This window comes from Ananas comosus, linkage group 8, assembly GCF_001540865.1.
Source record: "Ananas comosus cultivar F153 linkage group 8, ASM154086v1, whole genome shotgun sequence".
In the NCBI taxonomy this organism is placed as follows: Eukaryota; Viridiplantae; Streptophyta; class Magnoliopsida; order Poales; family Bromeliaceae; genus Ananas; species Ananas comosus.
In genome coordinates, this window is record NC_033628.1 from 11992358 (window position 1) to 12016208 (window position 23851).

Sequence of the window (23851 nt, forward strand, 5' to 3'; positions counted from 1 at the left end):
TATCTTTGAAAGTGATTTGACAAAAGGTATGATGGTTGGTATTCGAGACCCAAATTCGAATTCTAGTTGATTCACATATATAGCTAAGTTTATTTCTAATTAAAATAAACGAAACAAATAGCGTGCTACCTTTTTTTAAAAAAAAAAAAAAAAAAAAACTAATCATATCTCTTTCGTCGAAAAAAGAATGTAAAAAATATTTCGGAAAAAAATCATGATAGGTGAGTGAATTTCAAAACAAATTAGACACCATGCTGTCTTATGTAACCGTTGTATTCTAGACTCTTTTTTTTTTTTTCCAAACTCAGACACAAGAGTACACAACAATTGGACCAAGTGGAAATTAATTAAGCATCATCATTTGTACAGTTGTACACTTGTACTTTCTCTTCCTCTGCTTCCTCCTCTTCTACAGTAGTCCACCGTATATATGGAAAATACTAGCCGGACAACAGGTACATATATATATATATATATATATATATATATATATACACACACACGGCAACAACTCCTGGGTTGGGGTTGTGATTTTGTTTTTTATTATTCTTCTGTAACAATTATCTAATTCTTTTTTTGTAAATATAGGTTGTGATATCACATACGACTTATCGTGGGTAAAAAACTGGGTCGTGGCATATGCCCAGGAACATGCTTGACCTTCTCTTAGTAGGCTTGGATCCATCCAACTTAGTTTATATATATCTCTTTATTCGAGAATAAACTCTTTTTTTTTTAAAATTTTCCCGCTTGAATCCCAACTTAGCAAATAATACAATTTCTTATATTACTATTTTTATATATATTTTTTGTCGAACGTTGATATTATAAAGAACAAAATAATGAAATAATTTATTATTTAATTTCGGGAAACTCGAGGTTAGGGCAAGCCACAGGGGACCGCAAATCCATAAATGGAAATCCGAGGCCGAGAGAAACAAATTAGAAAAAGTAAATAAATCCGACAATTTTCTTTTTCTTTTTCTTTTTTTTATTTAGCTTACGCTAACGCATCACTCTCTTCATTAAATAAATTAATAGGATAATAAAAGCACAAAATGAAATAAACAACGTCACAAAACCCTTCCCCCTCTCTTTAAAATTACAAACTCGAATCTCCCCCCCCCCCCACCCCCCCCCCACCTCCTCTCTCTATCTCTTCGCGGAGTGTCGATCTCGGGAATGCGTTGGGAAACGCCGCGATTTCGCAGCGTCTCCTGATTCGACGGAGAGATGGGTTCGATCGGAGGCTCTCGCGGCGAGCGCCGCCGCCGCCGCCGCGCAGCGGCGGCGCTGTGGCTGATCGCGGCGGCGGCGCGGCGGGGCGGAAGGGGGCAAGGGGGGAGGAGGGGGGAGCGAAGCGGAACGCGTACGCGGCGATGATGTACATGGGGACGCCGCGGGACTACGAGTTCTACGTGGCGACGCGGGTGATGATGCGCGCGCTCGCGGGGCTCGCCGTCGACGCCGATCGCGTCGTCATCGCCTCCCTCGACGTCCCCCACCCTTGGGTCCGAACCCTGTGCGTTTCTCTCGCCACCACCCCCTTTTTGTTTTCTTTTTTGCTAAATTTTGTTTTGTTAATTTGTTGTTTAGTTTTACTTGTGAATTGTACGGTCCGAGCGAAAAATTTTGACGGTTTCCTAATTTTGGGGGAAAAGGACGAATTTTTGAAAAAAAAATAAGCCAATTTTATGCCCTATCCTTAAATTTTTATAACGTTCTAAATTTGATTCTATGTAAACTAATAAATTTTTTTTAAAAAAAATTAAGTTGATAAAAAATAATATTAAATATTTTATGTTCAATCCTTTTTTTTATGTATTTTAGAAGGTTGAGGACAATTCGTATTTTTTTAATTTAATTAATTTTTTTATCTAAGTCGATGGTAGTCCACTTCAAATCCGAATCTGTTGACTCTCTCTCTCTCTCGGTGATTTTCCATGAACTTTTAATTTAACCCCTGGTTATTTCCTAAATAACGAAATTACCACCGTGTTTTTTTAATTTATAAATCTTTGGTCATCACTTTAAAAGAATAATTTTAATTCTATTCTAATATAATTTGGTGGTGATATTGTAAAATCATTGTTAAGATCAACATATATATATATATATATATATATATTTTTTTTTTTTTTTATATGAATCTAAATCTTAGATTGATCTAAAAATGATTTCGATTTNTGTTTGTTATAGGGAGCCAACACTCTCATGAACTCTTGCTTTAATTTTTTTTTTTAATCTGTTTTTATTATGATCACATCAAAACATAGACAAGGTCGTTACGAGGGAGGCGAAAATTCAGAGCTCAGGAGCGCACAAATAAATAAAAGATAAAAAATTCAATAAAATTCATCTAACTTATTGACCTATTGTTTTTAGTAAATTTGCATCGCATACTTGGCCTAAATCACACTCATTTTGATCATTTCCAATTATGTTGTATAAAAGCATTGTATTAACTTACACAATGATTTCTTATATTATATACTAGATCATGCTTTTCGGGTCTCAATGCAGGAGATTGGAATTGGTGCATGACACCAAGTTTCCGATTCTCAGAATATTATTGATGTTCAAAACTCGGTGTTAAATTGATGACAAACAGGAAAGAGGAGGACGGGGTGAAGGTGGTTTCGGTCGAGAACTTGAAGAACCCTTATGAGAACCAGGGCAACTTCAACACGAGGTTCAAGCTGACGATGAACAAGCTTTATGCTTGGAGCCTGGTCGAATACGACCGCGTTGTTATGCTCGACTCCGACAACCTCTTCGTCCAGAAGACCGACGAACTATTCCAGTGTGGCCAGTTCTGCGCCGTGTTTATCAACCCCTGCATCTTCCACACCGGCCTCTTTGTCCTTCAGGTAATGGAAAAGTACTAACTTCGAATTTGAAAACACATTCAACTTCAAATTCTCACCGCGTGTCCTTCCATTCTCTTGTATAGCCTTCGAAGGAAGTGTTCGATAGCATGCTTCACGAGCTAGAGACCGGACGAGACAACCCTGACGGTGCAGATCAAGGCTTTCTAGTTAGCTACTTCCCGGATTTGCTCGATCGGCCGATGTTTCATCCACCCGCGAACGGTACGAAGCTCAACGGCACTTATCGCCTTCCTCTCGGGTATCAGATGGACGCTTCCTACTTCTGTGAGTACAATCTCCCCTATTTTCGATCACCTTTTGCTTCATCTGTTACTACACAAGGACACTGATGGAGTGATCGTAATCAATGAAACGTTCCCAAACATTTTGATGTAGATCTAAAGCTTCGATGGAACGTTCCCTGCGGGCCAAACAGTGTGATCACATTCCCCAGTGCGCCGTGGCTAAAACCATGGTATTGGTGGTCTTGGCCCGTTTTACCGTTGGGTCTCTCATGGCATGAGCAGCGGCGACAGAATCTAGGGTAAGTATACTTTTAACGTGCATGGAAATTGAGACATTGTATCTTCTTTTGATTCCTGAAACATGTCCTGCTGAAATGTACCATGAATAGGTATGCAGCGGAGTTACCGGTGATCCTAATCCAATCCGTGATTTACATCGGAATCATTGCAGTCACGCGACTAGCACGACCGAGTCTGTCAAAATTGTGCTACAACCGGCGGCCCGAGAAGAACACCGCCTTTGTACAGGCCATGTTAAAGGTGGCGGCAATGTGGTCCATCCTCGCTGCGTACACCGTCCCCTTCTTCCTCATCCCCCGCACGGCTCACCCCATCCTCGGATGGTCTCTCTACCTCCTCGGTGCATCTTCTCTCTCGTCCGTCGTGATCAATGTATTCCTCCTCCCTCCACTCACAGTCCTCACTACATGGCTGGGGATTGTGGGAGCGCTCTTTGTGATGGCATTCCCGTGGTACTCGGACGGCGTTGTTCGGGCGTTGGCATTGTTTGGTTACTCATTTTGCATCGCTCCGCTCGTGTGGGCATCCTTGGGGAAGGTAATGGACTCGTTGCAGGTCTCGATCGAACGCGACGCGTTCTATCCAAGACTGGGAGAATCCACACCGACAACTGAATTTAGCAAGCTGTATTGAGGTGATTATTCGATTGGCTAGCAAATTTTTTTTTGTTTTTCACTGATGATTCTCTGTGGTTTCATTTGTTCATCACCCGTCTGTAGAATTGCTAGTTATGATGATTGTATCTGTTGATGATATATATAGAACAGGTGGATTGAATGGGAAGGTGTGTATGGGGTGTTGGTGTATGTGGGAGCCGGGAGGGGTAAATATTCATTGATGGATTTAGGTTTTTAGAGGAGCTTGATGTTTGTTGTAATCCATTTAATTTCTACCCCTTGAATCTGAGGCTTTGTTTTTTTTTTTTTTTTGGTTTTCTTTCTCCACCTTCTTTCTTCTTTTTCTATCTAGAACCTCCCACCGCCTGATCTCTTCTCTCTCCTGCCTCTTTTCCGGTGGCCACGAGTAGCCGGGAAGGGGGTCTCTCCCTTTTTATTTTTTGTCGTTGTCCTTTATTCTCTGCCATTGTCCTTTTTTGTTGTGCACCGGTCCTTCGGGACCGGTGAGTTGAGATGAACTCGACATATTTGATTTTTTCTATGCCGCTCATTATGATATTCTTTCTCCGGTCGGAGTAGTACTCCATGAGGCCCTGCGGATCTCTGCACGCAACTGGCAGCTCTTTCGGTGCTCTAAAATAGTTCTTGGTCATGTAGTTCTTCCGTAGATTAAGTGATATGCTTCTACACCGCTTGTTTTCTTACTCAATCTATATCAGTTGGTCGTGCTTTTATCGAATTCTCACTCGGAGTTAATGGAGCTGTGCATTTGGACCTGCATATTTCTCTAATCTTTGGGAATACTTTTGAATAGTGTTTGCTTTCTATTAATAGTTTACTTTTGTACTCTTATTCTCTTTATGTTATACTTTTGAATACCGATCTATCAATAGAATCTTATGGAGTTTCTCTAAAAAGAATGCGAGGCGTTCTGAATCAAACGAGATGGTCAATTAGTCCACGTTGGGTTTATTTAGAAAAAATTTCCTCTTATCTATTTCTTGATTGTTTTCGCTGCTTTGTGTTGGTGTAAGATACCAAGTGTCATTTAGAACAAGGCCAAGGGCATGCACAGCATTTGTTTTTGTTAAGTTGGTTCTTTCCCTGATGCTTGTATGGTTGTCTAAAGTTATTTTGTACAATAAATTAATTAATCAAACAGAGCTTCACAGTAGACAAGGTAACTACATATCATGTTATACAAGCTAAAGATTCCATTATTGCCTTAATTTTAAATTCGATTTCTTTTTCTAAGAGGCAAATGTTCTGAGCTGTTCATCAGAGTTTTAAACTAAGCTACTAGTCTTTTTCTAAGAGTTCGTATTAAGTGATTGCTGCAACCAATAATAAACCAGCCACAAACAAGCTCCTTACTTTATTTGTTCAATGGAATGGAAAAAACTGATTGATTACTGTTACAATAATAAATACTTTAGTCATCACAAATCAGTTACAACCACTTAATATCTATTTGCTCATTCTCACAAGAAATCGAACTAACCGATAATCAGTGTTAAACTGTTAAGTTCAATGAAGCAAACAAATGTAATATGCACATAAAGGAAAGAAAAAAGATTGCAGTACTCGATATTTTGCTGCGATCAATTTGTTGCTTTGTCAGGAAAATTGTCCTCATAATATTCAGTTTCTTGCTGTGACCGTGCTCTCAGTTTTTCCTGCAATTCCAAATTCTTTGGAAGGACGAGTTCAGCCCCATGGCCTGACATTGAGAAATATCTCTCCAGCACCATCTGTACAGAAAACATTAGCGAACAAATTGATAACTAAGATGATAGTAAAGAAACTTACAAGTTAAATTTAATACGACAAATCATACCACGGCAGCATAGGCATCAGATTTTGTTTGGCGAACAGATTTTTTGAGGCCCCTGAAAAAATAGCAGTTGTTGAGAGTATCATCTTTTCGTTAGTTCCGGTAACAGTTACTGTCCATTGCTATCACATAATTTAGAAATCGTAAAGAATAATAGATAGGATATTACAAAAAGAAAACTGTAATGTACAGAACTATGACAAATAAACTTGGCAAATACGAAGTAACCCACATATCAATCATATAGTCGAGGGCATCCATTGATGTTCCGTGCTCGTCTTGTAGATATACTCTCAAGCCTCTGCAATGTTCGATTAACGGCAATTAATATTTGATCCCACGACTTCGAAAGCGCAGAAAAAGAACACTACATCAAAAGTAATCACCCCTAAAACCAACAATAAGTTCACAGTGAAGCGAATAATGTTAGAAAAGAACATAACTGGCCCTTATTATTCTTCTACTTAAGCATGTAGGATTGAAAAAGGCATTGGAAACTGTGATGAGTACAAATCAAATTTGAACAATGTTGAAAACAAATTCTGGAGCAACTCTCTGTTTCGAACAACATCAGCGCAAAATCATAATTTAAACAGTTACAAACTATCCAAGATTAGAAACTCTACTGAAGACTTGATCTTTAAGATGTGAAAATAGATAAAACGAAGGGCAATGTCGGATCACAAGATGCAGTTTAAATAAACTGACATTTCATCAAGCACCTCTCGGCAGCGCGAACTGCGAGCCTCCCCGCAACGCTGCGAACCTTGTTCGATTGCGGCGTTTCCGTCCTGCTGCGTGATTTAGGAAGCCCAACAATAAACTCATCAACTTCCTATGTATATTACCAAATAGACTCGTCATTCACAATTGGAAGAGCATAATTTGTCATCAAAAGAAGTAAAATTTAATTGAAAAAAAAAAACCTCTTTTTGGGCAATTTCAATGAGTCTTAGCTCGAGCTTCTCCCCCCGCAACTCCACTACCTAAATCGAAGCAAATTGGAGGGCAAAAGCGTGAATTAGAAGGAACGGGAATGGCTAGGGTTTGTGTCAGAAGAGTTACGGCGAGGGGGCGAGGAGGAGCGAAGCCTTTGCCGAGGGCGAGGCCGGTGCGCGCGGCGCCGAGGTCGACGCCGAGGCTGAAGCCACCGCCCCGGAGGGGGTCGAGCTCCCGGCGCCGCGCGTTCGGGAGAAGCGTCTCGGGTTCCATTGCCGCTCTTTTGGGTGAAGAAGCGAGCGACGAAGACGACGACGACGACGACGACGACGACGACTGTGCCCAAACCCTAACCCTAATCCTAACCCTAACACCAGCCATGGAGGAGGAGCTCCCAATAGGCACGAAAGTAGGAAGCGAAGGGTTCGAAGGGATTCGTAGGAGACGCTCCATCACTTCGAAGCCCTCTTTCTCTTTCTCTCGCTCTCTATGGGAGCTGAGAAAGAGGATAATTGTGTGAGGAGGACGAAGAAGAGGAAAAGGAAGAGGAAGATGCATAATGGGCCGAGCACAAGGCCCATAATATTATATCTGGATCTCTAATTCACGATCCAATGGATTTAAGCTACACATAAATGGGCCCATACGAGCAGGCCCAAGATCCTTTATTTATTTATTTTTTTTTTTTTTGGTGAACTGAATATAAATTTAGGCCTTGAAATTTGACTCAAATTTTTATTTTCTGTCCTCACAATTTTGATTGTAGCCATTCACCCTTAGCGTTTAAACTTGATTTTGATCTGCTCCTGGAATTTCAATTTATCACCCAAATTTTGGTCTTTGCTTCCGTTTCGTCTTTTAAAATTTTAGTCCGATCACCCGACAATAATCATGCATATAATATAGGTTAGAATGAAGAGGTAAAAACTTTTACTGCAGCAAAATGCAATGTACTTAGATACCATACAATGAAAACCTACAAACATAAATTTGGTCTTTCTATTAATGTCATAAAGAAGTTCTTGGTGCACGCATGCACTTTAGCAATGAAAACACTATAATATTATTTGAAGATGATCCAGCACAGCAGAATATTTTTTTCTATACAGATTCAAAAAAAATAAGCTATCGTGAGAAATAATAATAACGTTTTTTCTCTATCGGAAACTTTTAAAACATGAATTTGCTCCCTTTTTCCAAATGGAAAAGGCATTAAAGTAAATAATTAAAAAAAAAAAAAAACTGATGAGGAGTAGGACATCTGATCAGAATGGATCGAGCTAACCGTTGCAGGGAGAGCATGGGCGGCACTCAAGTGCGTGCCGAGAGATTCCGATCCCTTCGTACACGCGTCGCACTTTGATTGGCCGTGAGAACGGTGGGGCCCACCACCGAGCCACAACTAGGATTTTGCTCCTCACTCAAATCTCCGACACCCTCCAACGTTCTAAAACCAACTTTTGAAACCGCCCCCAAAATCACGAGTCACGACACTCCCCTAACTCCGCCTACTACCTATCATACAAAACACTAAACGCCATACTCCATTAATCATATCTGTCTCATTGCCCTGCTCTCTATATGCATGCTGCTCCTACCTCAGCCATAGCCGTTGCTTTCCTTTCCTCACCCTCATGAATCTCCTTCATGTTCAATTTACTATTATTATTATTATTATTACTGTTTAACTGGCCGCACCAAGTACTGTAATTGATTAAGAATTTGATAATTGTTATCTGAGATCTCAAGTTCGAAATTTAGCTGTTTCATATTTCTAAATTTGCTCATTTGCACCCCTAAAAATAAAAAATAAAAAAAGCGAAAACGGGTAGCAAGCTATAGATACTTCTGTTGAAAAAATTGGCAATGATTACCTAAGGCCTCATTTGGCATTGTTGGTTACTATTTTCTAGTGGAACAATAAATGATAACTTAAAAAAAAAAAAAAAAAAAAAAAAAAAAAAAAAAAAAAAAAAAACTCATTGAAGGAAGAAAGAAGTTGCTTTTAATTTTTTATGTAGTTTTTGTTGGCAAACAAATCCCTTGAATATATATAAAGATGCAAACAATCCACCGCTACCACATACGGATATCTAACGAGATCTAACTTTTTCACTATCTGATATTTGAATTTATTCGATACAGGTCGCTATTTTAAAAATTATTGGTTGTCGTTACTGCATTCCTACATCCTTACACCATATTTTCATCCGCGCTCCAACCAATCTGATTATTTACTCATCACTATTTAAGAACATAGTTAATTTAGATGATTAGGCTAAAAAGTACATCTGATGAATCAATCAAAGATTCTAGGGTGCATGCGCTAGATGCAAGCAAGCAAATTATTTGAGAACGTTAACCCATGCAGCTCAAAAGATTTGAATCCAATGGGTACACAGCATGGAAAAAAGCTAAAACTTCTAAAAAGTAAAGAGTTATTTTATTTGGTTACCATATGCCCGTGCATGTGACCCACTGAGTTTGTTCTCACTCAACTTAAACAAAACGAGAAGCAAAGATAAAAAGATGGCCTTTTTTAAAAATTCAGATCTGAGTTTGATGAAAAGGATTCAACCTTTACCCTCGGGAGCTCTTTTCTTTTTTTTTTTCAAACTCGCTTTCCTAAGTATGGCCAGTTTCATCAAAAGTAACGCCTAATAATTTCGTACCATAAGAGACAATCATAATTAAAAAAAGCTACGCCCATCTCTTGGGCATCTGGGTCCTATATGGTGCATGCCCGTCTCGTTGTTAAGTGTTTTGATACATTACTCAGTATTAATTCATACATGATACATTTAGATTAATTATTCCAATTAAGTTCAAATAGTATTAACTGGTTAAATAACAATAAATGCACTAATACAGAGGCCAAATTACAGTGTCAAGATGTTACAGACACATTTTAGCATAAATTGATTAATGGTTTGAGGAAAGAAAAAAGATAGGGGAAACTTCAAACCCCCCTGTGGTTTCGTAGCTTCTCACTTTGCCCTCCTGTGGTTTAAAATGTATCAAATTGCCACTGTGGTTTCGTTTTTATCTTTTCGCTAGCTTTTTTGTTAATATTTCATTAAATTATATACAAAAAACTTCAGATATTCATCTAGATTTATCAAATATTCATTTTAGTACCCTTTAATTTTAACTTCATCACTGATTAAAGAAAAAAAAAATAATGAAATTGATATGAAAAAGAGAAAAAAGAAATCACAGGGAGGCAAATTGATACATTTTAAACCACAGGGGGGCAAAGTGAGAAACTGCGAAACCGAAGGGAGAATTTTTGAAGTTTTTCCAAAAAGATATACTTAATTATAGATTAACTAACAGTATTAATTTATGTTTGCAGTGGAAGTGAAGTTACCATTCCTAGTGTAGAACAGCTTCTGCTCAGTGCAGAGTGCTCAGAGGTGCTGCTGCTGCTGCTGCTGCTGCTGCTTAGGTTGAGTCACTCACTCTCTCTCTCTCTCTCTCTCTCTCTCTATATCTTATCACGAAGGTCCCACAATTTACAACTGTGACACTCTGGAGAAAAAGAATCAAAACTGTGACCGTTGCTTTCGCCAACATTCCAAATGCATACAAACACCAAACTACGTGGAATCATCCCCTCCCTACCTAATATAAAACCCCCCACCTCTCATTCTCTAAAGCCTCTTCAACATTGTAGTTTCAACAAAGACCCTAGTACTCCGCATCTCTCTCTCTCTCTCTCTCTCTCTCTCTCTCTCTCGGAACATGGGTCTTAGAATTTTGTACTTCCTCTTCACGTTTCTACTGCTCCTTTTATCCCGTTCAAGTTGCTGCGATCTCAACTCGACCACCGCCACGAAGCACCGCCACAGATGGGTCGAGCCGACGGTCGCGCGCACCGTCGTGGTCGATGCTGCAGGGTCCGGCGATTTCCTTTCAGTCCAAAAGGCCGTCGATTCGATCCCGGAGAACAACACGATTCGCGTCGTTATACAAATCAAACCTGGGTCCTATATGTAATAATACTAATAATTCTCAAACTATCCCTTCCGTTTTACACTACTCTTTAGATATATAGTGGTTGTATTTCGCAAACAAAAATAACTTTATACAAAAAATTATAGATTTTTTTTAAAAAAATTGGTTTATAATTGATCATTATTTTTTTTTAACGTGATGTGAGAGTTACAGAGAGAAGGTGGTTGTGCCTGTGACGAAGCCGTATGTGACATTTCAAGGGGCGGGGCGGGACGTGACGTCGATCGAGTGGCACGACCGGGCAGGAGACCGGGGGCCGGACGGGCAGCAGCTGAGGACCTACAACACGGCTTCTGTAACGGTTTTAGCTAATTATTTCGCTGCTAGGAATATCAGCTTCAAGGTGAGCTCTTCACTATACCAGTTTTCACAGCAGGCTCTCCCCCTCTCCCACTCACTCTCTGATGAGCATGGTGCAGGACGCAGAGAGCAGTAACCGCCATCCAATCCGCCAACATAGCAAGTTTTAGTTTTTTCTTTTTTTTTTTTATTTTTTAGCGCATCAGTAATTTTTTAAGAGATTTTTAAGAATAACTATTGTTTGCGGCACAGAATTATGGGTACTAATTCCTTCTGTTGCAGCATTGACAGCAAGTTTTGTAATTACTGATATGTTTTGAAGTACTGAGAATAATAACTAATAAAGGGGCTTGTCCAAACCGCTGTTTATGATGATAAAAATAGAACACAGCTCCGGCACCACTTCCGGGGATGGAAGGGTGGCAAGCAGCGGCGTTCCGAATCTCCGGAGACAAGGCGTACTTCTCCGGCTGCGGCTTCTACGGCGCGCAGGACACCCTCTGCGACGACGCCGGCCGCCACTACTTCAAGGACTGCTACATCGAGGGCTCCATCGACTTCGTTTTCGGCAATGGAAGATCCATGTACAAGGTGATCAATTTAACCTCTATGGTTGATCAAATTTAGCTTCTATTTTCTTACATTTTCCCAACACTTTGTTGATTTCTGACTGGTTCACGTGCACGTATTCAGATTAACATGCTCTTGAATAAATACATAACGTAAAACAATGTGAAGTATAATAATTTAGTAGTTAAGAGCCAAAATAATGGCACAGAATGTACTAAAAGCTTTATCTTAAGAATAAAATAACAATATTTCTACGAAATCAAATATGCTCTTGTAGGAACATATTTTGTTTTTTTGTTTTTTGTTACTAAACAAATAATGGACTTGGACCACATTTAGGATTGCGAGCTCCATTCGATAGCGAACCAGTTCGGGTCCATTGCGGCCCAAGACCGGAACTCGGCATGCGAGCGGACCGGGTTCGCATTTGTGAACTGCAGGGTCACAGGAACCGGGAAATTGTACGTGGGCCGGGCCATGGGCCAGTACTCGAGGATCGTCTTCGCGTACACCTACTTCGACGACGTGATCGCGCCCGGAGGTTGGGACGATTGGGACCATACCAGCAACAAGAACAAGTTAGTCTCAGTTACTTCTGACTCGGACTGCATCTTTATCATTCCTGTAATTCCTTTTGGTCCTTCACACATTGTCTCAGGACGGTGTTCTTCGGATTATACAAGTGCTGGGGACCTGGCGCTGGCGCGGTGCACGGTGTGCCGTGGGCGCGAGAGCTCGATTTCGCGACGGCGCGGCCTTTCCTCGTTAAGAGCTTCGTCAATGGGAGGCACTGGCTTAACCCTTCAGATGCCTGAGCTTCAACCATATCTTGCGACTAGTCCCGCAGACATTGTTAAACTCACCCAGCAGAGTCTACAAATTCATTTGATTCTTGTATACGAACACTAAAAAAGTAGCAGATACATTTGATTCTTTTAGATGTATTCCATAATCATCGACAAAGTATTCCAATTGCCCATCACTTTGAAAAGATTATCAAGTGATTGAATGAGGCACAACCAAAAACAATAATGTTCACAAATTTGGGAGCACTGTTTTCATACAAAAAATTTGTAAAGGCGCAAGCACGGAAAACTAAAATCAACTTATTTAAACACTACCAAAGGAGCAAAGGTTCACTACCTCCTGTAAAACAAATGTTCCTATCTCACATTACACAGCAATTTGGTGTAGTCCCGAGCATCTCCGGTGACCTGGCGAAAACAAAAGACAAGCATGAACGAGTTGCTATACAACATCAAAACTGGCAAAAGAAAACAAATATATATATATATATATATATATATAGAGAGAGAGAGAGAGAGAGAGAGAGAGAGAGAGAGAGAGAGAGAGAGAGATAAGCGCACAAAATATTAGCAATTACACAGAAAGGTTCTAATGGTTAAGTTGAAATAATAGTACATAGCGAAACTCCAAGGTTTTGACCTAAACTGCATAAACCTTTGTGGTGACAATCTCATCTGCTAGTCAATGTGTTTTAATGAAGAATCATCATCAATTAACGAATTTCCACATATACTGCAACCGGATTGATTATTCAACTTCATGAAGAATAAGTTTGCCTCACAGTCCAATGCAACTATTCTTATTCTCATGTGCCAATAATATGTGTGGCCATACACGACAAGACTTCACTTACTACAGTCAAGTGGAATTGTCCAATATTATTTATTTCAGAACCCTTCGGGAAGAGAGAAAGTTAAGCAAGGGAATGAGGATGTAGAGGAACAAAGTGAGAGAGAAGTCAGAGATCAAGAGAAACTAGAACAAAGCCTGACAATGGCAGTCATCATGATACCTAAGTCGAATTTGTCGGATCGTTGACGTAAACCATTAATCCCAAAAAGTCGAGCTGTTAGAAATATGCAACCAATTCACTTAAAACGTACAGATACGGCGCCCACAGGTCTTGATTGTGACTCGGCCCATCCAGCCTTACGCCACTTTAAACATGACTCGGCCTACCCAGCCTCACATTATTTCGAACGTGACTTGGCCCAACATGGCCTCCCGCCACAAAACAGGATGCTGGCCTATTTAAACCAATAGAATTTACTTTCTGGTAGAGTTATGCTAGATTCAAAGGTTATAAACAAAATAGTCGGCTTAAAAGGTCATTTTCCACCTTTGCACCTTACGATGAAGACAAAATTATAATTGAATAACAGTGCAGCTAACTTATATGAGTCTAGTTAAATCTAAAGTAGGAAAAGAATAGTCCAATGAAGTATAGCATGGTGTTGCATAAATTGAAGTCAGCTGCATTTTACCAGGTCACCTTGACAATATGATCACGAAACCCACGCTTGACAGTAAAAGTAATGAAGAATAAAGTGAGAATTGTTTCATTTGCGAAGGAACATCCTAAAGATGAAAACCCTCCAACACATCACGCTGTTTATAAGATCATAAGAATAAGGCGGGAAAGGAAAAGTCATACTCCTACGGGCAATATGTTCGATCTAGGTTAACAGACACCACAATATCATGATGAGAGAAAGAAGCAAAGTAAGGATGTATATGCACACCAAAGTATGGCCCACACAGTTTCAACCAACTAACGAAACCTATCCATGTGAAGAAATTTCTTTATTGGTTATCAAGAAAATTTTTTACTAGCAGATGTGTTGTGAATTTAATAACACTCCAGAAAACTTCTAGAACTTTTAACGTTCAGAAACAACAGTAAATAACACTTACAGTTGGCCCAAATTGCTTAGATCAAGTTCAGGAGCAAGCTCTTGAACAATGTCATTAGGAGGCTGACCACATTCCTGCATTTTCTGCATGAGATCAACAATCTTAGTGAAGTTGTCGGGCTCCGTGTCATAAACTTCATTCAACTTTATAAGGAGTTCATATTGGTGTTTATAGCGATCATAATCTTCTTGGCTTAATTCATTTTTGTGTTCCTCCAGCCATTTTGGGTATCTTTCTCCTATTTCCTTCATGGGTTCGTGAAGAATCTCCTTGGATAAAAGTTGTTGCATCATGGTTTCCACAATAGATTCCATGTCCTACATCATAAAATGAAAGAAAATTCTGTAAGTGTAAGAGAAAACAAAAAACCAGCAATACAGCAGCCGTAAAACAATTGAGTTGTTCAAAAGAAAATATTACAAGTTCAAGCACTTCAAATATGCGAATTCCTGTTGCAATTGCAGATCTTTAGAAGTAAGTCAATCCATATACGAACAAGCGAATAAGGGAACAGGGAAAAGGGGAAGAAGAAGATTATGGCAAATTCGACTGCTTTAAGTTTGATCAATCAATCTAACCTATGGTTCGACACCAAATAGAACAGCACAAAACATTAGAATTGCAATCTTCGAATCATTTTTCATGCACAGAAGCAAGAAGTCTAATGATTGCCAATTGATCATGAGTTACAACATCAGCCAGAATTTTCTAAACCATCGATTATGCAAAGTTCATCACTGTTGGAACGAACAACCAAGGTGTGGAATTATGTAGTTATATCCAAGCAAACCTAAATTGCTTTCGTTTAATTAACCAGAACATTGTACTGAGCATCCCTCCGATGAGCACAACACAACGCAAAACCAGCACATAACAACGGCAACTTCTTTTTCTATCGCACGCAACTCTAATTCAAATTGAACTCAGGAGAACGATCTGAGTTGAGTAAAAAGCGATCAACCTGGGAACCGGCGAGCTCCTCGAACTGCTTCACAAACTCCTCGACCATGGCCTCGTTGTCGAAAGCCCCTTCCCCGAACCCTTGCGGCGGCGGCGCGGCGGCCGTGGCCGACTCGAGCCCGCGCACGGCCTGGCGCGTCTCCTGCGTGAGCTTCTCCAGCGCCTCGGAGACATGGTTCGCCTTCAGCGGCGGCGCCCTCTGCTTCCCCTTCCGCTTCCCCTTCAAATCGGGCAACCCCAACCCTAATCCCTGCACCGCCGAAGGCGATAGCGCCGGCCCCTTCCCTCCGCCGCCGTCCCCATCGCCCCCATCGCCGCTCCTACCAAATCCAACAAGCAACCCATCGAAATCGTCTAGGAAATGAAGGGCGAGGAAGAAGAGGAAGTAGAAGGCGAGTACCTTGAAGAAGCGGAGGGATCGAGATCGAGCTTGGTGAAATCGTCCAAAGCGCCTAGAGAGGAGAAGGAGAATAAGAGTGAGAGAAAACAGGGGGTTAGAATAATTGGATAGAGAGGGAGAATAAGGGGAGGAGCGTACTATCGAGGAGTTGATCGAGATCGTCGGAGGGGGGGTCGGCCATGGAAAATCGTAGGGATATGACGCTAGAAGAGGAATGTACCGAGGATAAAAGTCGCGGAACAGTAGGGATAGAGAGAGAGAGAGAGAGAGAGAGAGAGAGAGAGAGAGAGGGAGGAGACAAGAATAAGTTGTTGGCGTCTGCGACTCCACCGCCACGATACCAACGCCGACTCTGCCGTATGCGGCCATGCGAGTTCTCAAATTACAAGTATTGAGTTTTTAATGAATTTGTGCTGAAATCCTGCTAAAAATTTATATTTCTAATTTTTTTTTACTTTTTTAGGTGTCGAAGATTTAATATGAATAGTAGTAGATACTAAACTTGCTAAGATACTCTATTTTAATATAATTATTATATATTTCATATCTCTTTTTTTAACATCAAAAAAATATTATTATGTCTTTTTTTTTAAGAATAAATAAAGTTAAAATAAACAAAATATCTGTTTAAACAAAAATAGCAGATAAAATTGTTGCACGAACGGAGAGATACGGCATACAGTTTATGGAGTAATGGTGCAACGACTTCAATAGTAAGTTTCTAAAGGTACCACATCCTCATAACGATATCCATCAAGACAAATTTCGAAAAAGGATTTCAAGTACTTGTCCGCAAATTTTCAGATTCTAAATAGACCAAAAAGATAAAACGGCCAGCCTGTGTTCACTTCGAAGCCGCATCCGCTTTGCTTCCTACTTCTTCCTTGTTAACAGTGCTTGCCTCTGCTTTAACATCAAGTCCTGGAGGAACAAAACCTCCGGCAGCCGAAGCGCCGTACTCCAGAACGGGGGCTACATCTTCACCGGCAGCAACCGATGACCCACCTTCGGTAGTAGCATTCTCCAAACCAGATTCCGTGACTGCTTGCACATTCTCCTTCCCTTCGGTACCAGCAGCATTTTCCCCTTCAGCCTGCGTTTGCTGCGCTGCCCCCGAACCTTCCGCAGCTTCGACAGACTGGCGAACCTCTTGCGGCACCCCATAACCTTCGAGTTGGGCAGCCCTGCTAAGCATATAAGCCTCCTGCTGGATCATCTCTGGGGTTTTCATCCCATAATATATCGGCTGTGGGCCTCGAGGTGGATAAGCAGTCGGCTGGTTCGGAGGGATGAAAACCTGAATGGGCCCGAAAACAGAATTTGAGCCTTGAAACCGCTTGATCTTGGCAATATGCTTCTTGCCGGCGAGATGGATATCGAATACGGCTACTGTGTCGCACATCACATTGCATACAGTGCACACTCTCGGCTGCTCCCTCTTAGGCTTAGGCGGTTCGGGAAATCTCATTCTCTTCTCTGTCTGCCAATACCTCATTGGTTGTCTGCTTGCACCGCCCCTCCTATTGAACCTATTATAACTGTCCATCCTCGGCCTCTTTTGGAATCGCCCTTTTGGGAATTCCTCCGATTGGATTGCATCAGAAGGAGCACCCTCGGTTTTTTCTCCCAATTCCTTTGGAGGCTCAGTTTGTCCGTCAGCAGCCTGGGTTTGCATCGGATCTTCTGGGTTGTTTTCAGTTCCCACAGCTGGAGCCTGTGTGTTTTGTAAAGCAGCAGATTCTTTGTTTTGTACCAGAGGCATATAATCTGACACTGTATACTCTTCTTTTCCTTCACCCATCTGACTGGGAGCTTCAGATACTTCTCCCACTTGAGGGGCAAAGCTGTTTTCTGCAGTGATTGGAGGGACAAAGCTGTTTTCTGCAGTGATTGGAGGGACGAAGCTGTTTTCTGCAGTGATTGGAGGGGCAAAGCTGTTTTCTGCAGTGACTGGAGGAACAAGTTCAGGTTGAGCAATAACAACCGGTCCAAAATTGCCCATCAGCTTCTGTTGAGCTTGTATTTCCTGTATTCTCTGCACGGTTCGCTTATGTCGCTTCCCATTCTTGTGCTGCTCCAGAATTTCGAGACTGTTGCAATCAACCCGGCAAACGTCGCACCATGCAACCGGCAGGGCAGGACGGCGAGGTGGCGCAGGCTCTGTCACTAATGACCCTGGCGGATTTGATGGCCGTCCACCACCGCCCCTGCTGGATCTTCCTCGTCCTCTTCGGCCCCGCCCTCCTCCCCTACCAGGTGGTGGGGAAGGGCCCATAGCATCTTGTCTGGGAGGGTGAGGACCAAAGTTTCCCCTGCCCCCGCGGCCTCCTCTGAAAGGCCCTCTGCCTCTCCTGCCGCCACCCCTATATGGGTTTCCACCGCCAACCTGTAGAAATTCTCAAAAAGTTCTCAAAATGGAAAAAGACTAGGAAGAACTGTTCTTCCGAAATCTAAAATGCACACGAACCCCTAGTATCACGATTTGCGCTTCGCCCACATAAACAATTAATTATGGTCAAATGTACATATGCAAGAAGCCAATCAAGTCTAGCTAGTCTAAGAACATATCAAGTTTCACCATAGGTTTACCTTATCGACACACATGTACGTAACAATCCTTGTCAAACAAGGAACACAGTTTCTACATGTTCTTGTTCATGTGTGTCATCAGCATATTCCGGTAACCACTAAGTAGCCATTTACACAAATAAGCAGCTTCATTCCTTTACAAGCAAAAACAAGGCGCTAGAAAAAGATGAAATAAACTTGAAGAATCAAGAGGTAGTCACTAGGGCAACCATTCAGTACCTAATCTATAAATAGCAAACTAAAATATTACCAGTCAGGAATGAAGTATACAAAGAAACCAGCAGAAAAATCATCAATAAATTACCACTGATAGCTTAATACAGATAAAAATAATCAATTGATTACGCTACTAATAGCTATCACACACTACATACTGGAAATCCCATATACCATAGTACGTATACGATAGTTAAAAGACTATCTTCAGACAAACAAAAACTCTTACCTGGTTTTTTTCAACTTCACAAGATTGCGCATAAACTTTATAAACTTGATCGTTAGACAAACAGGGGAAAACAGAACCAGCAATTTTATACAAGTTCACTAGATACTCTATAGAAAGCCCACATAACTTATCCAAATGAGATCAATCTTTAAAAGATATAACTACTTAAATTCAGGACTGAATTAACAAGCAATAAAAATGTATATATTTTTGTGCATTTATGCTGGACTACTGACAAAAATTATATTAGCAGTAAAGTATCAGACCTGTGCTTCATAAGGTTCATTTAATTCATTGTATAGACAGGAGGTGTTATGAATTCCAAATGGAAGCGTGCAACAGGGAAAACAAATCCATGAGCTAAAAACTCATATAAACCCTAGTTTTGCTTTTGCAAGACAGAAAAAATGAACATAGTCATGGCAAATATTCATCAAGTTTGACCTACGCAATCTTCCTAAATGCATTCATGACAATGAAAATCTTAACATTAAATCAAACATGAAATAATACACAAAAAGTAGATCGATGGATTTAGCTCATGCTATCTACAATTCAGAAAAGATCCAAATTACCTAATGCGTCTACAGTAAGGAGTAAGGACACCATTAGTTATTTTCAGATTTCTGCAAAATACAGATCTATTTTTCTTTTATTTCTCTGTATCCACAGTTAACAAATATTAACAGGTATTAGTTGTCTTATAGAGACTACTCTCAAAATTATTGGTCACCCCAACCAAAATATAAATAACAAAAAGTATCATTGATGCTAAAACTTAATTATCTTAATGAGAAAATCAAGCATCCACCTAGATAATCCCTACGATGATGCAGGTTAGGCAGTAGCCTAATTCCCTAGACATCCTGTCTACTGGCAGAAGTATAGTAGGCTAACCCTAAAAATCCAAGCTTACAAGGCGCTTAGGCGGTCTGAGCCTATCAAAACTTTGTCAGACCACATAGGCGTCTAAGCGATGCTTCTAGTAGGCTTACTCATACTTCCCCAAGGAAACTCACAAGACTCAACTAGATTTGATCAAGTTCCATCCGTGGACTTCATACTCATTCAATGTGGATCCAACATCATCAGCATCCTCTGCACAGATGCAGCTTTGTTGACCTAATAAAGTTGAGTCTTATGAGTTTAAGTTTTTAAGATAAGATCAAGTCTTTCACCACTGATTATAAAAGACATATGCACCCTTTCGAGAAACTGGATGGAAAAAGATTCCATTTGTCATTTCCACCCATTGTTTCTAAGACGTAACACAAGCAAGAACCACTGAGAAAAGGAGAACCAACCAATTTGCCTCACACCAAGCACTTCTATGTACCATTCCTTGTCACAAGGTCGAATCAACTGGCATACATTCTCTTCAACATAATCCAAGGCATGAAGCACTTGAAGTAGCATACCTAGGTCCACAAATAAGCAGCAGTCTTCCTCAAAAAAAAAAGCATTTTAGCTGTTAGAGAAAAGATAAGAGTAAAATCCAAAGGGTGGGGAATGGAATTGGGAAAAATAAAAAAAACTACAATAGGGACAGATTACGATGAAACACTACATTAGGTAGGGGTGAACATGGATTGGATAGGGATCAGATACTGGCTAAACCATATCCATATCCATATTTCCTGTCCAAATATGGATGCAAATATGGTTATTAATTGGAATACAAGTTTTGGTAACCATATTTGTTCAATACAGATAGAGACATGAATCAGACATCTGATATATCAATATTTGCTCCGAATATATGTGAATATAATAGAAAATATATTGTACCATAGAAAGATATACGAAACAGACAAATTAAAGACTCACCAAATGGGTGGGAACAAATATATATATACAATTTCATCTTTTGCAACATTCTAACAAACAGGTTTCAGATATAAATTTAAACCTGTATTCCTATATAATTTAAAAAAAAAAAAGTATATCCAAGTAATTGGGAAATCTGAACCCATATCCAGAAAACCCAGATTCCGTAAGTCAGCTAGGATCAGAGGTTGACAGACCCATTTTCACCCCTACCATTAAGATGTAACTCAAAGATATTAAACAATTCAGAACATGGCAAAAGAACTTTAGCTTACAGTTAAGATACTGTAAGCTGAATTTGGCATTGTAGATGCCTAGATATGCTATACACAAGAGAAGGTCAAGCGGACATTTGTTCCTCCAACAGATTGTAAGATAGAGCTGGATAACAGGATAGATAGTAAAGAAGGAAAGAGATCTTGCAATTGCAACAAATTTAGGATACTGTAGATCATGAAATAAAGATTGCAATATCCATGAGATGGTGATGTTGGTAACCGGACCCATTGCGTACCAGCAATATTTTACACACAATGCTGGGCATTTGCATAGCATTCTAGGGCATCAAAACAGTCCCCAATTGCCAAGTCAAACATAGTGTAGCTTGGTAAAGGATGTCCTCAGTGCAACAACCAAGAGAAAGATTTAAGGTCGCAAAAGGTCTGTTTGTTTCCACAAGAAGAAGTCTTAAACTGTTTCAGTCTGAAAAATAGTTTTCAAAGAGTCTAATTGACAAAACAAGATTTAGTCAGAAAACTATTTACAGATTTTGAGGAGAACTGTCTACTACTGTTTTGCAATATAAAAACCAAACATAGTGGGAGATCTATTTCTGGACTCTCCTTTTCTTTCGCTGGCGACAAAAAAATGATGCTCCAGCAGCAGCTTTCATTTTTGGCTGAACCAGCTATCAGAAACCATAAACTTTATTTAACTTCAAAAATCTTTTTCCATCAAACTCCACTATTTTTTGTGGAACCAAACAAACTCTGGTTTATGATGTTCACTATCTTAGTGGCCAGACACTCAAAGTGCCAACAGGCTAGCCTAAAACCAATTATTAGGTAGTGTTTGGTCCGGAAATAGATCAGGGATAGTGGTAAATATCACATTATCACTAACACAGAACCAAACACAATGAGGGAGGTAAATTCCACATCTGGAATTAAGTAGATAAAATATCCCCAGGATCTTCTATCCGCCGAAGTACCAATACCTTGAGTGTGGGTGAAATTGTGATACTCTCATGGGAATGACATTCTTTCGAGTAATCTACATTATCCTCAACCAAATATAGTGGATAACACTTAAAACTCGAGCAAACTTAAAGATATATATCACTATTCCCATGTAGAAATTCCAAACCAAACACCACCTTATAGATATAGATAATTGTGACTGCAGTAACTATCCCTCTCTGAATAACAATAGATCCAGGATTAAAAAGAACTTAATCATGAATCTCTTATTATCCAAACAAATCCAGAAAGATTAAAAAAAAAATAACCAATCCTCTATTTTTCCAGTTAAAAAATGCGCATTGAGCATTAGTAACAGCTTCAATGCACTCAAGCATCAACTTCCTTTACGAATAACTCACTTCGAATACTTCCAAAAACGTCGCAAGTCATGTAGAAATGCATTACAGCTCCCCTGAATACTTTCAATTCATGGTTACCGCATGCAAAACTGTAACCATACCGAAACAATCAAGGTGACATTGATATATGTATTAGTGAAAATTCACTAAGAGAGCATTTGGATTGATGAAGTTACAATTTGGCCATAAATTAATTTTATTAAAACATTTGAGGAGTTCCGTTAGGTAGTCAATTCCCTTTGAAATAGTCCGAAGTCACCTTTCGTATAAAGATCCAAAATCTAGCCAATAACAAGCCTGTGAATTTCTCTAGTATTATGCTGATTGATGGTAAGACCAATATTTTCACTCTCACCAAATGATTTTTAGCTAAACTACAGTTATGTCAATCCAAACGCCCCCTAAGAACTGAGAGATATGACTTGAAATAAAGAGAATTGATGACAAATGTTCAAAAATGAGCGAAAACCATCGGGTTACAGATCCACCTCAGTGAAAACCTAATCGGCCAAATTAGGGCGAAGGAACGGAGAGAGAGCGCAGGATAATCGCATACCATCGGGTGATGAGGGTGGTGTTGCCCGTGCCACTGCCCTTCCGGGCCCCCTGCCATCGACCCCGCGAACTGCGTCAGCTGCGACAGCGCCGCCACCGCGGCTGCCGCCGCGGGGTTCAGCCCCTGGTGCACCTCGTACGGCCCCGCCGGTGCCACCGCTGCCGCAGCGGCGCCCTGCTGCTCCTGCGCCGCCGCGTAGGCCCCATGGATGTGCGCCGAATCCTGCGCCGCCGCCGCAGCGGCGGGAGCGGCGGCGGCGGTGGCGCTGGGGGTGAGATCAACGCCGGGGGGAGGGGGTTGGTAGGAGGCGGAGGGGTAGCTCTGGGGGTAGTATTGGTGGTGGTGGTACGCGGAGGGGTCGTAGTGGTGGTGGTAGGCGTAGTAGGCTTCGTAGGCTTGGGCATGGGAGGGGTCGTACGGTTGGGGTTGGTGCTCTTGTTGCTGGTACTGATGATACTGTTGTTGCTGTTGTTGTTGTTGTTGTTGTTGTTGATCGGGGAGAGCGGAGTACTCCATGGCGGAGGAGGAAGAGGACGAGGAGAGGGGAAGGAGACGACGAATAAATAGCTTGTAGGATTTGTGCGATTCCTCGCGTAGGGTTTTCTCGTCGGGGTGGGGACGATGATCGGATCGTGCGGGAGGGTATTATCGGAATTTCACGCCAAAAGATGTTACGCAGCCACGCAGGTACTGATGCAACGTGGGCCCGTTTTAAGCCCACATTACTGGGCCTATGACGGCCCAGTACGGCGCGGTACAGGTCATGGCCCAAACCTCTTTGGGCCGTGACATATTTCAAAGTTATATCACCTAAACCAAAGTTTAGCTAAACTGTGACAAGCGTCAATCAACTAGTGGTTGCATAACAATGCCCTTTTCAGCAGCATGAGATATTATTTTTATTTTTAGTTTGATTCTCCCACTTGGTTTCAAATACTTATGCTATAAATACCACCTTTACCTGTTATAAATTTCCTAATCCTCAAAGAAAAAAAAAAAGAGGGGGGGGAATATATAGCTTATGACTGTAACAACCTGTTGCTTCATATTGCTTCACATCT

The 23851-nt window shown here is 40.8% G+C and overlaps 5 protein-coding genes across 7 annotated transcripts; 2 read left to right on the forward strand and 3 right to left on the reverse strand.

The window, feature by feature from the left end:
- LOC109714661 (putative glucuronosyltransferase PGSIP8) lies at positions 1140 to 4341 on the forward strand (the record flags this gene model as incomplete). The annotated part of the gene is made up of 5 exons (XM_020239357.1): positions 1140 to 1522; positions 2612 to 2870; positions 2954 to 3155; positions 3267 to 3414; positions 3505 to 4341. Coding segments are annotated over 5 exons (1536 nt in total), but the record flags the coding sequence as incomplete, so codon positions are not given.
- Positions 5380 to 7329, reverse strand: LOC109713607 (putative pre-16S rRNA nuclease). Of its 2 annotated transcripts, none has more exons than XM_020237752.1 (6): positions 6932 to 7329; positions 6793 to 6852; positions 6575 to 6660; positions 6099 to 6167; positions 5870 to 5921; positions 5380 to 5783 (listed from the first exon to the last, which is right to left on the reverse strand). In XM_020237752.1, the coding sequence occupies exons 1-6, from the start codon at positions 7256 to 7258 to the stop codon at positions 5634 to 5636; spliced, it is 744 nt and encodes a 247-aa protein (XP_020093341.1). In that variant the 5' UTR covers positions 7259 to 7329; the 3' UTR covers positions 5380 to 5633. The 2 variants fall into 2 exon arrangements, with proteins under 2 accessions (XP_020093341.1, XP_020093340.1); XM_020237751.1 differs by having other exon boundaries at positions 6589 to 6701; positions 6932 to 7328.
- On the forward strand, positions 10488 to 12627 carry LOC109714351 (probable pectinesterase 68). The gene is made up of 5 exons (XM_020238944.1): positions 10488 to 10800; positions 10976 to 11165; positions 11507 to 11713; positions 12032 to 12270; positions 12351 to 12627. The coding sequence occupies exons 1-5, from the start codon at positions 10550 to 10552 to the stop codon at positions 12505 to 12507; spliced, it is 1044 nt and encodes a 347-aa protein (XP_020094533.1). The 5' UTR covers positions 10488 to 10549; the 3' UTR covers positions 12508 to 12627.
- On the reverse strand, positions 12626 to 16109 carry LOC109714352 (peroxisome biogenesis protein 19-1-like). 2 transcript variants are annotated; one of them, XM_020238946.1, is made up of 5 exons: positions 15912 to 16109; positions 15745 to 15825; positions 15375 to 15637; positions 14414 to 14730; positions 12626 to 12906 (listed from the first exon to the last, which is right to left on the reverse strand). In XM_020238946.1, exons 1-5 carry the CDS (start codon positions 15952 to 15954, stop codon positions 12861 to 12863), a joined length of 750 nt encoding a protein of 249 aa, XP_020094535.1. In that variant the 5' UTR covers positions 15955 to 16109; the 3' UTR covers positions 12626 to 12860. The 2 variants fall into 2 exon arrangements, with proteins under 2 accessions (XP_020094535.1, XP_020094534.1); XM_020238945.1 differs by having other exon boundaries at positions 15375 to 15693; positions 15774 to 15825; positions 15912 to 16108.
- LOC109713711 (AT-rich interactive domain-containing protein 1B-like) lies at positions 16379 to 23417 on the reverse strand. The gene is made up of 2 exons (XM_020237889.1): positions 22791 to 23417; positions 16379 to 18159 (listed from the first exon to the last, which is right to left on the reverse strand). The coding sequence occupies exons 1-2, from the start codon at positions 23304 to 23306 to the stop codon at positions 16618 to 16620; spliced, it is 2058 nt and encodes a 685-aa protein (XP_020093478.1). The 5' UTR covers positions 23307 to 23417; the 3' UTR covers positions 16379 to 16617.

Coding starts and splice junctions, on each gene's coding strand:
- LOC109713607 (XM_020237751.1), bottom strand. CDS start 7,258: ATGGAGCGTCTCCTACGAATCCCTTCGAACCCTTCGCTTCCTACTTTC. Junction 6,702..6,792: donor TTGAAATTGCCCAAAAAGAG/GTTTTTTTTTTT, acceptor TAATATACATAG/GAAGTTGATGAGTTTATTGT. Junction 5,784..5,869: donor CTGATGCCTATGCTGCCGTG/GTATGATTTGTC, acceptor TTTTCTGTACAG/ATGGTGCTGGAGAGATATTT.
- LOC109714351 (XM_020238944.1), top strand. CDS start 10,550: ATGGGTCTTAGAATTTTGTACTTCCTCTTCACGTTTCTACTGCTCCTT. Junction 11,166..11,506: donor CTAGGAATATCAGCTTCAAG/GTGAGCTCTTCA, acceptor TGATAAAAATAG/AACACAGCTCCGGCACCACT. Junction 12,271..12,350: donor CATACCAGCAACAAGAACAA/GTTAGTCTCAGT, acceptor ACATTGTCTCAG/GACGGTGTTCTTCGGATTAT.
- LOC109714352 (XM_020238945.1), bottom strand. CDS start 15,954: ATGGCCGACCCCCCCTCCGACGATCTCGATCAACTCCTCGATA. Junction 14,731..15,374: donor AGGAGCTCGCCGGTTCCCAG/GTTGATCGCTTT, acceptor TTTATGATGTAG/GACATGGAATCTATTGTGGA. Junction 12,907..14,413: donor CTAAGCAATTTGGGCCAACT/GTAAGTGTTATT, acceptor TGTTTTCGCCAG/GTCACCGGAGATGCTCGGGA.
- LOC109713711 (XM_020237889.1), bottom strand. CDS start 23,306: ATGGAGTACTCCGCTCTCCCCGATCAACAACAACAACAACAACAACAA. Junction 18,160..22,790: donor ACCACCCTCATCACCCGATG/GTATGCGATTAT, acceptor GAATTTCTACAG/GTTGGCGGTGGAAACCCATA.